We start from the raw sequence: 13,121 nt of genomic DNA on the forward strand, positions 1-13,121 counted from the left end.
TGATCCGAGTGTCCATCGACGGATGACTGGATAAGCACAATGTGGTGTGTACATGCCATCGAATAGCATTCAGCCTTAGGAAGGACGTTCTGGCACAGGCTACAGCGTGGACAAACACTGAAGACATTGTGCTCGGAGAAATCATTGACAGTCACCAAAGGACAATACTACATGATTCCACTTCTGTGAAATACTTAGAATAGTAAAAATCATACAGACACACACAATGGGGGGGTGCCAGGGGGTGGGGGAGGGAAGACCGGGGGGTTACTGTGTAACAGGCATAGAGTTTGTTTTACAGGATGAAATGAGTTATGGGGATGGACGGTGGTGACAGCACACAATGTGAATGTACTTAATACACTGAACCGAATACTCGAAAATGGTTAAGATGGCCATTTTATGTTATGTGTATTTTACCACAAGAAAAAAATTGGAAAACATTTACTGGGAAGTTTTTGGTTTTGTATTTTTATTTTTTAAACTGAGGGCCTCTTGAGAATCACTGCTCAAAGGAGCTATTCCTCCCAAGGGTCTGTCGTGGTCCCTAAAATGTGTCGAAAAAAGATTGCGTTAAGTATCTCTACACGTCTCACCTTTCTTTTTGATGTCTTAATCTTCGATATGAATAAAGGCTTACTCTGGGACTTTGTTGCTTGTATGACATAGCTGGAAAAGTTTTATTTCATAATTTCATGTAGAAAGTTTATCATATTTATGCAAGATACCTCGAAAGACAAACGAGATGTCCTTTCTTGAATTAATGGATTATTTTGGGAAATTTATATTGTTTGTGTAAGGCAATAAATTTGTAAGAGATATATAAACAGACTACATTAGAATACACGTGTGAATTGAGTTTGAGTTAGTTTGATTCTAGGGGAGAGGGTAGATCAGGAACAGTTTGCATTAGGGTAAGTCCTAGAAAGAGCAAGGAAATTTTTGTTAATTAGTAAAGGGACAGGGAAGCACATTCTAGGCAGAGAGAACTATTAAGCAAAGGGGTCTAGAGGTATGATATTTTTGGAAATACTTAGGAATTTTGAGTAGTCAGTTTAGTAGAAATATAATATACATCCGGGAAAGAATGGACTGAGAAGTTTGGTTTGGCCCCTACCATAATGACTTAAAGTGACAAGCTGTCAGTACATAGGATCTCAGAAACTCATTTTTTGAGATTTTCTTTTTATTGATGAACGCCCAGATTGCTAATGTCGTTTACTAATTGATGGATTTTTTGCCTGTTTTTGCTATTGCTTTATTCCTCGAGCATAAAAGAGTACCTGACATATAATGGGTATGCCTGAGCTGTGTTAAAGGGATGAATGGTTTTGGGGTTCATAAGAAAGGAAGATTTCCGTGGTTTTGCTTTGAGGAGATCTCGTGCCAATGGGCCGGGTGGTTTTGGTCATTTTAGACCATGCTTCCGGCATCACCACGCTCACGTCACTTGGGTCTGCGTTTTTCGCAGTGTTCTCTCTGGGCTCCTGTAGCTACGAGCACCTTCCTTCTGGTGTCCCTTCATGCCTGCCAACCTGTGTGACTTGGTCCAGGTAGATCCCCAAATTCTATTTTTACATCTGTTTTCCTGCAGTGTGTCATTGCTTAGTTCTTTAATCTGATTTTTAACTCCAGGAACTAAGTGACATCACTTTGAGACTTCCTGATACTGTGCCCCACTGTATTCTTCTGGTTGCCGTATTATGTTATAGAAATAGTTATTTAGGTTTATTTAGGTATTATTTTTAAATGTTTTGCTGTCATATATTTTTGTGGTTCTGAATGAATTATTAATTTTACACATGTATTTTGGAAAAATATTTTTTAAGTTGAATGAATGTTAACTGTTCCTGTTTGTATTTTTATAGTGCTTGCTCTAGGGACTGTACTGTGCATCATCAATTTACCATAGCCCCCCTTAAATTAACATATTACCATCTCACATAAAATGTAGGAATTTGCATAATTATTACTGCCTCTGCCCCCTTTGAGGTGGTGTTGACGTCTGTTATGTCTACACATTATAACTCTAATAATACCTTACAGTTAATTTTTTATCTTTGTTATAAAAAGCCAATTATCTTTTAAAGAAATTAAAATTTCTTTTATATTTTTCCCACGTATTTACCGTTTTGCAGTCTACCTAAGCTAGAAGTAGTGTGTCCCTTGTTTGGACATTTATGTCATGTGTGATGTCACAATTAGTAGTTCCATGTACATGTCAACTTTCCTTGGCCAGTTTTAGGTTATTTTTTTGGCAAGGGCTATAGTTTATTCAATTTTAAATACTTCGTGGTGTGAAGCATGGTGTCTTACACTGAATAGGCAGCTGCTGTTTTTAATGTGTAAGAATGGCTGAAATTTTGTTCTTTTATCTATTTGTATTACCCAACAAGTTGTATTATTACAGTTCACCATTAGATGTCACTTCCTAATATTTTATATTCTTATCAATACATTCCTTATGATAACGCTTATTAGATTTAAAAAGTGGGCACGCCTATACAAGTGCATTTAAACCAAGAAGTCTCCATGCATTTTAAATTGGTTTCTTTCTAAAACAGACACATTCATAAATTGTAATTTTTATTGTCTTGTAGGAGTTATATGTCTGTATACTGAACCAACTGATTTTTCTCAAGTTTTCTTGAAAACTTCAATACTGGTGTTAGTTTTTCATTGTTCTCTCTGTGGAGCAAAGTTTGCAACAATTATAAGTCGTAGTGGGAAGGAGCGGAATATTCAGGAATACCCCCAAACATGTTCACAATCCTTCTGTTAGTAATGCGATTCTGAAAACCGCCTTCTTATTCCAGACGCCTGACTGACCCCAGACTCACCAGCGTCTAGACAGCTATGATGGCAGCTGCTGGCTTTATTTGCCTTTGTCAGAGAAGGAGGGAGGACTAACCGACTTCGTGTGGAGAGCGATGTAGAAGTAGTGAGAGATGCGTAAGGTCTGGCTGCCGGTCGTGGACCAGGGTCAGGTGCCGATGATTAGTTTCCCTCACCCATTCTCTTCCCTTAAAGGTAGGAAAGATTAGGTCAGGGAGATTTTAGCTGCCCCCAGAGGGTTTGATGTTTACCTCATGCCTATGTGCCCCAAGAGCATAACCTGTGTGACTTAGGTATCGGGGTCTGAGCGGCCGAGGGCCTCGCTGACGGGCAGGGCCCTCCCCACCCGGCTGAGTCCAGCCGAGCCTCTCCCTGCGGTACCGTCGCTCACCAGACACCCAGGCATCAGCCCCGTTTCCCCCCAGTCTTGCCAGGACACACTGGTGGCCTTTTCCTCAGTTCAGTCAGAATATTGAAATTCGAGTGAAATAGCAATGTGTTCGTATAACGTAAACAATGACCAACACAACTCCGAGCACGTGAACATTTCTGACAGCGGCTTCGCCGACGTGTCAGCCCCAGCCTCTCGCACCTCAGCCAGAAGTAACTGTCTTACAGTCTCTGTCTATGGTGCTACTTAAAAAAATAGAATGCTGTCTTCATTTATCAGCATGTCTTTATAAAACTGAAAATTTTGAACCATGAGTATAATGAAGAACCGAAGAATTAGAACATTTGAATTCCATTTTGTAGTGATCTGTGAAAATACACACAACGTAATGTCAATAAGTGAAATTTTAGGTTGTAATATTTTTGTTTTAGAATAAAATTTAACTGGGTACATTTCTGATATATTGGTGTGAAGTAGCCACTTGTCCTTCCTAGGCAGACTTTTTTTAACTTCTGGATCTCAAAATGTCATTCTTTATGAAGTAATGGAGCGAGTGATCATTTTTGTGGAGTAATTCACGATGGGCACTGCAGAAAACAAAGTACCAGGGCGTGCGCAGCGATGCTCAGGGTGCATCAGGGTGCAGGGCTGCTCGTGTCGATGTCCACTCATTTTGTAATCTGTGCTTTTTCCTTGTGTTTTTTGTATATTCTGCAGCTAAAGCAGTTAACAGGTCATGGCACGTTTAACAAAAAGGCGACAGGCGGACACGAGAGCTATCCAGCATCTTTGGGCCGCCATTGAGATCATACGGAACCAGAAGCAGATCGCCAACATTGACCGCATCACCAAGTGAGTGCGTGCAGACGGGGCCTGTGAGGGTTCGCCTGTGGCTTTGAGGAGAAGCCCCAGATAACTTCTCTTTTAGGGTATCATATGTTACAGAGTGCCAGTCATGTTTTGCTTTGCAGGAGTATACAGTTGTTAGAAAAACAAATACAGAAACATATACAAGCAGCTCGTGTTTAGAGGTTTCATGAATAAATATTAGATAAGTAAAATATCAATATGTACGATTCATAGTAGTTTTTTAGTTACGAAAAAGTTAACTCTCGATACAAATTTTTATTTGTCTTTTATTAAAAAGGCTTTTAGCTAATCACTTATGTGGATTATCTAAAACCAGTCTACTGTTCATTATCCATTTTACCGTAGGACAAGCATGGTACATACAATAAATAACATCTTTTTAGTTCATAGCCCATTAGCCAACATTTTTAACAATTTCGCTCTATTGTTTAGAAATATATTAAATCCTCAGTTGAAGAAGAAAGTTTTTGTGGTCTAGTTTCCATTGCTGTTTATCTTGGTGTAGACCAAGATTCAGTGTAGAAACAAATTAGACCACTTTATGAATACTCGATTTACATGTTACATGTTAATTATAAGGTAGTCTTCAAATAGAACTTGATTTTGTTTTGTTATATTTGTTTCCGTGGGTATCTATATTTATTTATTCAATTTTTTAGGGGAGGCAACCCTTGGTTGACCTCACAGATTGCAAGAACCTTGTCAGCTTACAGTCCCTTATTTTTTAAAAATTTTTTACACCCACAGCACCTGGTCTTCCTAGGTGGTCTCCCATCCAAGTACTAACCAGGCCTGACCCTGCTTAGCTTCCGAGGTCAGACGGGATCGGGCTCGTTCAGGGTAGCATGGCCGTAGACTCTGTGGATATTTTAAAGGAATAAAGCTAAATTTATGTTTTTTTAATGTTTGAATGATATTTATGAGTAACTTAGAATTTCTTTATACTTATTCTTCCCACACGTATTTTAGATATTATCTGTGAAAATGAAAAATATGATTTACAAAAGCTCATTTAGTCAAATGCTTGTTTTTGCCCTTATTAATAAGTAACAGAATGGAGTACCATATATTTTTGTCCCTCACCTGTATTCCGGTGGGGAAGATTGTAAAGCTTGGTCAAGAGGCAGGAGAGAGGAGAGGGAGAAAGGGATGAGGTCACGCGTCGCTCTGACTCGCATTTACGCCTTGAGTATTTTAAAGCTGCCCAGGTACAAGTCCTGGCTCCCACAGGCTAACCACGCAGGGAAACACAGGGAACACCTAGGTGGGCAACGAGAATAAAATGAATAGTATATCGTAGTTAAATTATTTTGTTATGTTTTTAAATAGAGCAAGTAATGTGAGTCATGGTTATTACAAGTTACAGTGAGGTGATAATGGTATAAAAACATTTTTTTTAAAAACCTCAAAAAATTAAAAGCTCTAGATATTTTCAGATTTTTTTTAAAAAACAGGTTATGTATATTAAAATTGTTTATAGAAGACAGTGAAACTAAGATACTGTTCTTTGGGTTTAATTTTTAATATTAAAGTCACTGAAGCTTGACTGAACAATATGAATTTTAGGCAATTACTTTTTTCTGAGCCTTGGCATCTTTCTCTAGAAGTTTTAGGGGCGTTCTCTAGGAAGCTGTGGGGCTCCCCCAGTGTGAAGTGTACAGTTTGGCTGTCAAGTTTGTTAGGTTGTATCCACCTGCCGATGTGGGAACCAGGTATAGTGTCTTTGTGTGTGCCTGTGCATGTGCACATGTTAGACAACGGTCCCCAACCTTTGTGGCACCAGGGACCAGAGCTCCTTTGAGAATCTAGTGCCTGAGGATCGAAGATGGAGCTGAGGCAGTGATGTTAGTGCTGGGGAGCGGCTGCGAATACAGAAGAAGCTTCTCTCCCTCACCCGCCGCTCTCCTCCTGCTCTGTGGCCAGGTTCAGTGGGCAGGTTCAGTGGGCCACGGACCGGTACTGGTTTGCGGGCGGGGGCTTCGGGGGCCCCTGTTAGATTACAGTAAAGGTCAGGTTGTTAACAGGAATTCACGGGTCATTTTGTGTTATGGATTGTGGATGAACATTCTCTCTTCTCCCTTCTTCAGTGCAGCCTCGAGGCTTATTTTTCTTCATGTCCTAAGGTCCATAGATATTAAGAGAAATGTAAATAAATTTATCTACCTACCAAATAGTCATTGTTATATCAGTCTCATCTAAAGCTGAAAAAAATAACTAAGAAATAACTAAAAATAACTAAGAAAATCAGTAGGATAAATGTTTCTAAGAGTGGTTCCCAGTGTTTCTTGTGCCTCATCTCATCTGCGAGTATGCCGTTTTCCCTTTTATTATGAGGACACGCTTCATAGCACGCTTTACTTATAGCGTGAGTCAGATGTGTGATCATTTCCCTGGCAGAACCACGTCCATAAACCTTAGATTAATTTTAAATCAAGTTGCTCTGCTTAGTTACAGCCAGTTGTGAATGTACAGGTCTCTTTTAATCTTTAGGAACATGTTGAATTACTGAAGGCTGAGCAGAGTTATGGTAAAGAAAGTATGTGTGGCCATTAAGTTTTATTTTGTTATGACTGGTGAGTGACTCCATTATAAAAGTAGAAACCACGCAGCTTTAGTCATGCATTAAAAGTTTTGGGCTTTAGGGCCATGGCACTTTATAATGTTTGGAAGCCTGGCGCACACTAAACACTGTAGTTTACTTACGTAAAATGTTTTAGTTTTGCTTGTTTTGTTTTTGTTTGATAGTCTTTTAAGTCACTTTTAATCCATAGGTTTCTCATTCATCTTTTTTTGTTTTCCTTTGCAGTTTATTTCTTGAAGAAACTGGTTCATTTGCTCTGTGGTTTCTCAGGGTCTGGCTTGCGCTGATCGCATCCCCATGGTGTACTTGAACCTGTTGCTCATTCCTTTGCATTTCATGGAAATTGATTTTTGATCTAGAGGCTTGGGGTCGAGCTGTGTTCTGCCGTCTGTAGGCCGTAATATCTGCTGTTTGTTCGGTGGTGAGGTTAGTAGCTTGGATGTGTAGGGGCCGGGCCCAGTAATTAATTAAGGATTACAAAATGCTGATAATCTAATTTTATCTTCCCTTTCTAACAAATACTTCTTCAAGGACATAAACTTCCCATCAGTTACTGTTTGGTTACCCTGTGGTATGGTTCATATTGGAAAAGTTGAATGACCGTTCTTTTCCTTTGTTTACCAGTTTTCTAAATAGCATCCTCTAATGGTATCCAGTTAGTTTTTTAAAGTGTCATTTAGAATTCATGTGTTTAAATATGTTTCAGTTCATTTCTGATGTAATGCCTGTTGATGCTCAGAATTCCCCATCATTGACCAGTTGGAGCCTCTGCGTGCTTGCTCCTGAGGCTGCCCTGCTTCCGGGGGCTGCAGGGTTTCCACGCTCATCTTGAACACCCTGCCCTCGGTTTCTCCAGGGGCCTCTGAGTTCTTTCGGTTAGAAATTGTACTTCAGGAGCACTTTGTGGCCTTCGTCGTGCTCACTGCCGCTAGTTCAGTCTCTCTTTCTAGGACTTTGAGTGGACAGAGTTAGGAAATAAATATAATCGTAAAAGAAAAAACACTTGATGAATTCATACTGTTATTTTCTACTTGGATTTATGGCTACTGGGTTTTACTTAACTCTTTTATCCAAAATCATCTTATCCTTTCTTACACGGTAACGGTCACGGTTCTTTAGGACATCGTGGATGATACCGTTTTGAACATGATGTCATCACTGTTGTTTTATGCAATGTCATACACCCAGCTATTTCTAAGTAACAACCAACAATATCTGTCATCGAAACCATATGAATTCTTTAGCCGTTGTTTTTAAATAATTGTATGGATTCTAAACTGTCAGATGTAGCAGTTGCATACGATTTTCCTTACAGCTGCCATTTAGTTGTACTCTTCAGGCATCTATCTATTTCATTCTTATTCCTAGTCCTTAGGTTGATACGTAAAGTTCATTCTCCAGTAGATTCTTTTTTTTATTCTTTTCCCCCCAGTTTTATTGAGATGTAATTGACATTGTATTAGTTCATATTGTGTAACATATATGTATATGTTACAAAATGATCACCACAGTGAGTTTAGTTAACATCTGTCACCTCAAATGGTTACCCATTTTTTTTTTGTGATGAGAACTTTTAAGATTTACTTTCTTAGCAACTTTCGAATATTATTATTAACTATAGTCACCATGCTGTACATTACATACCTGTGACTTATTTATTTTATAAGTGAAAGTTTGTGCCTTTTGACCACCCATTTCTCCCAATTTCCAGACCCTGCCTCTGGCAACCAGAAATCTGTTCTCTGCATCAGTGAGTTTGGTTTTTATAGATTCCACATATAAGTGAGATTACACAGTATTTGTCTTTCTTTTTCTGATTCATTTCACTTAGAACAAAGTCCATCCACATTATCACAAAATGATAGAATTTCTTTTTTTATAGTTGAATAATAATTTGTGACACACATTTTCTTTATCTAGTCATCTGTCATTGGACACTTACGTTGTTTTCATGTTTGGTTAATGATGCTGCTGTGAACAAGCAGGGGGGTGCAGCTATCTTTTTGAGTTAGTGATTTCATTTCCTTTGGATAAATACCCAGTGGAATTGCTGTCTGTTTTAGTTTTTTTGAGGAACCTCCATACTGTTTTCCATAGAGGCATCAACCATCTAGTAGATTCTTAATCAAGACTTCATTGTAACAAGTTTTTGAATTCTTACATGTTAATAACATTTGATGTGCAGCCTTTTTACTTGATAGTTCTTGTAACTAGATATAGAACCCTTAGCTCATAATTTTTCTTTGGGGTTATTATGTATGTTGTATATTATGACTTAAAATATTATTGTCCAAAAATCTGATGACAATTTTATTTTTTTGTCATGACTGTCCTTTTGTCTAGATTCACAGTTAGACCTTCTTTTCCTGTCTTCTGTATTTGTAATTTTATTTTGAATTCTTTTCATCTCTTTTTTTTTTTTTTTTTTTTTTAAGATTGGTTGCCGAGCAGTTTCAGGTTTACAGCAAAATTGAGAGGCAGATACAGAGATTTCCCATCTATTCCCTGCCCTCTCCGCCCCCACTCTCACGGCCTCCCTTATACCAGCATCACTCACCAGCTTTTTTTTAACCAAAGATGAACCTACATTGACATGTTGTCATCATCCAAAATCTATAGATTACATTAGGGTCACTCTTGGTGTAGGCCATTCTGTGGGCCTGGTCTGACGTATAATGACACGTACCCACCATTACAGTGTCACACGGCCCTAAAAATCCTCTGTGTTCCACCTGTTCAACCCTCCCTCCCCTCTCACTTTTGACAAACACTGATCTTTTTACTGTCTCCACAGCTTTGCCTTTTCCAGAATGTCTTAGAGTTGGAATCTCACTGTATGTAGCCTTTTCAGATCGGCTTCTCTCACTTAGTAATGTGCATTTAATGCTACTGTTTGTCTTTTCATGGCTTGACAGCCTATTTCTTTTTAGTGCTAAGTAATGGTCCATTGTCTGGATGGACCACAGTTTATTTATCCATCGCGCTTACTGAGGGGCATCTTGCTTGCTTCCAGGTTCTGACAGTTATGAGTATAATTGCAGTATATTTTTGATTTGTTAACATTTCCCTTCTTTGCAGCTTCTGTCTATGATATATTCTGCTGTGTATCACTCTTGTACCTTCTAGTTTTGACTTCACTTCTGAAATGATTTTTAAAATTTGCTTATAATGTTCAACTCTGAGTTTTTCCGGTCCTGCTTCATGTCTTTTCTATGTCTTGCATTGTTTTCTTCATGTCTTTTTTGTGTTGGGGCAGCTTCCGTCGGGTTTGCAGGCACACTTCTCAGGCATGTTTTCATAGCAAGGGTGTTACCTCCTTCAGCCACAATCTTCCATGTTGGCCATTTTGATGTGAAGTCCATTTTCCTGAACTGATACAATGGAAAAGGTGGTTAAATAGTTTTTCTAGATCGATGGCTCTGAAGTTCCTTGTATCATTTTTAGGAAGTGCTCAAAATAGGGCCTCATATTTCCCATGGTTTCCTGCTTTTTCCCCACTGCTTTTTTTTCTGGAACCACTCTTTTTTTTGTATCCATTGTCCTACCTTGAAGATTGTTTTGATTTGACTCGAGTAGTGTTTGATAGTTTTATTGCTAGCAGTTTCTCTGCAGGATGGGCTCCATCCCGGAGGAAGGGGGCTTCAGCTGAATAAGTTGGAGTGTTCATGGGGTTATGCTCTAGCCTGTAAGACTTCTCCATGAATTCATGAATTCCTGTGAATCACCTACAAGTGGGAGTGTGTAACACCCTATCCACTGTCAACGGCTGTTCTCAAATTGGCCCACTTTTCTTTGGAATGACGCTCTGCTGGTTATTTTATCCTCCTGTACTCTGTCCCATTAGGTACTCTGTGACTTCCCTCTGCCTTCACCTGCACAGGTGTCAGCACCAATGGGAATTTTGGCTCTTGGAGATTTACCCTCACCTACTCAAATTTTGGGATTCCTGGGGATTTCTCATCACTTAATTTTGTTGTTTATGTTGTCCAAGGGTAGGGTTTTGGTTTGTTTTCTTGCTAACTCTTCTAGTACCTTGCTAGGAGGCTTGAGAGAGATTTAAAACTATTACCTCCACCATTTTCCTAGCTCACAGAAGTCTTGTGTTTTTTCTTAAGAAACAAACAAAAAAAAGGATAGTGTCTAAAGGCACTAGATATTTTCTGAAGTCCAAAAGCAGAGCTAAATGCAATAAAAATTCCTTCCAGCAGAAACAAATTCAAGGAACACTCTCCAATATTTGTACATGACACTAGACATATCAGAATTACAGCAGTATCACCTTCAAACACAGAATGGCTAAAATATTAATGTTGAAATTTAAAAAGAAATTCCATGATAAAAACTCAGATTCTCAAAGTTATTTGAACAATTAGGGATTTATAAATAGTTTCCTTATCTCTGGAACAAAATAGAATTTTTCTGTGTTGCAGGTGTTTTTCTCACGTATTCTGATGACACCTGACTTTTAGGGATCACAGCAGTAGTCTCCTGTTGGTCGTCATCACACCTCCCTAGGAAAGAGTCCCGAGTCCTTTTTACCACTTTGAGTTTTCCTTTTTTAAAAAACTGATAGTGTTCTGTTTTAAAAAGTAGTAGGAAAGTGGCTATAAGTTAGAAAATCACTGTTGAGATTTGAATATTTCAAGTATTTAAAAAATAAAAATCATTTTTCTTGAACAAGGTCACTGTTTGGGGGCGAAAAGTATTTTTACCAAAAGAGTCTATCTGAAATCACAATATATATGGGATAGTTTGATTTTTATAATGGTTAAACCGTCCCTCTGATCTAAAAGCGCGCGTTCGTAAATTTGATTTAATGATAATATTTCATAAATGTCTTCTTTTGGGAGTTAAATAAACAAATTTTGATCCAAGTTTTTAAGGAGCAAAGAGTTGAAGAATTTTATGAAAACAGTCAGGAACGGAAATGAAATTTACTTTCAATCCCTAATATTCCCAATAAATGTGTAACTCATTGTCATGTTATTTTTTTAAATGTTACCTATATTTTAATATGCAATAAAAATAAATTATATTATATTATAAATAAATATATCACTTCCTTTTTCTCATTAATCCAATTTGGAAAATTTTAACATGGCATTTGAGTTTCATAAGTATTATTTGTAATAGTTATAATTTAAAGAGTTACTGTGCAGTGAGTATGGGTTTTATATTAGTCTCTACCAGCGTTATTTGCTTGTTATGTCATTGAGAGAGGTCATTTTGTTTTTTGTTGGCTGCTGAAAAAAGCAATTGAACCTTTATGTTTCCTTCCAGTCTCGAGTAACTTTGACTCTGTGTTTCTAGGAGTGAGTGCGATTGTGTCTAGCATGGTTAGACTGACATTGAATTGGTAGACTAGTCCCATTCAAGTTAATGTTTCAGATTAGGGCATCAGTTGATTACATGTATCGGTTATGTTAGGGTCAACCCCCACCCCCCCTGCGCCCCCCCCGTAAGAAAATGTGACCTCTGACCGTCACTTGTGACATGTTTGACATCAAGATTTCTGAGTTCTCTTGGAGTTCTTCCTGTCGCTACAGATAGACAGAAGCCCAAAGTGTACGTCCTCTTTGTGTGTAATTTGCAACTAGGTTCTCTCCCCCTCCCTTCCTTCATTATCTTATTTTATGAAGTTGTCACTTATCTAATTTTATAAAACCCACGATTTCTAAGAATTGTTTACTGAAGTTATAGTTTTGCTTTGTCTGTCAATTTCTACCCCCTCCTTAGGTTTGCTCTAGAGGAGGAAAATGGCCATTGCCTAAATTACTTCTTTGGAAATAAGTTAGTTAAGTCAAATGCCAGTTAATGTTTTGCTGCATATGTAATCCCAAGAATTCCTCACAGCGTAGCCAACTACAGCCTCGCTTCAGTCTACATGGGTCTCTTCTTCTGTATATTTCTCCTTAGTAGACTGGCAGTTACACTTTACCATGGTCACCACTTAATTTTGTTTTATGTGGTAACAGCCTTGTGGAGAAGTAACTGATTCCGAATAACCATAATCCACCATCCCACAGTGTGTTTTCTCAGTTTGCCATACTGTTATAGTACTCCTCTTGGCTTGGGTGGTCGTGTAGTTGTTTTCCTGTGTTTGACATTTCTCTGCAGTTCCGTGAAGGAAACAGACAAGGCACAGAAAAGTGTAAATAACCATTAGAGAATAAACAGTGGTATCGAGTAATGGCAACATGACAGAACATGTCTCAGCCCCATATGAGTGGGGTGTATTGAATAACACTGTGGGCCTTGTTTGTAGGGTGGGCGGCGGCGGGGGTGGCGTGGGGGGAGGCAGTCAGGAAGGCCTGTGGAGGGTAGGGAGTTAGTCGGTTCTTGGAATCTGGATGGTGTTCGCTGAGGCCAAGGGGGAAGGGTCCATGCAGAGGACCTATAGGGTTTTAAGGGAATTTGGATGAAAAGGAGAGGGCCAGGCTACGG

The 13,121-nt window shown here is 38.7% G+C and overlaps 1 protein-coding gene and 1 non-coding gene across 18 annotated transcripts in view; one reads left to right on the forward strand and one right to left on the reverse strand.

Moving 5' to 3' along the window:
- ZMYND11 (zinc finger MYND-type containing 11) overlaps positions 1 to 13,121 on the forward strand; it is an 89,804-nt gene that overhangs the window by 19,623 nt on the left and 57,060 nt on the right. For 9 of the 17 annotated variants that reach the window (XM_039870950.1, XM_039870947.1, XM_039870944.1 and 6 more), the window contains one exon: positions 3,944 to 4,078. In XM_039870950.1, the coding sequence (XP_039726884.1) occupies positions 3,963 to 4,078 (116 nt within the window). In that variant the 5' untranslated portion in view covers positions 3,944 to 3,962. Of the gene's footprint in view, positions 1 to 2,821; positions 3,031 to 3,943; positions 4,079 to 13,121 lie in introns of those variants that run through there. The other 8 variants (XM_039870954.1, XM_039870959.1, XM_039870948.1 and 5 more) reach the window with 7 other exon arrangements.
- On the reverse strand, positions 4,835 to 4,953 carry LOC120609852 (5S ribosomal RNA). The gene has a single exon (XR_005654847.1). It is a non-coding gene; the product is annotated as a 5S ribosomal RNA (ribosomal RNA).

This window comes from Pteropus medius, unplaced genomic scaffold, assembly GCF_902729225.1.
Source record: "Pteropus medius unplaced genomic scaffold, Ma_sr-lr_union100, whole genome shotgun sequence".
NCBI classification, from domain to species: domain Eukaryota; kingdom Metazoa; phylum Chordata; class Mammalia; order Chiroptera; family Pteropodidae; genus Pteropus; species Pteropus medius.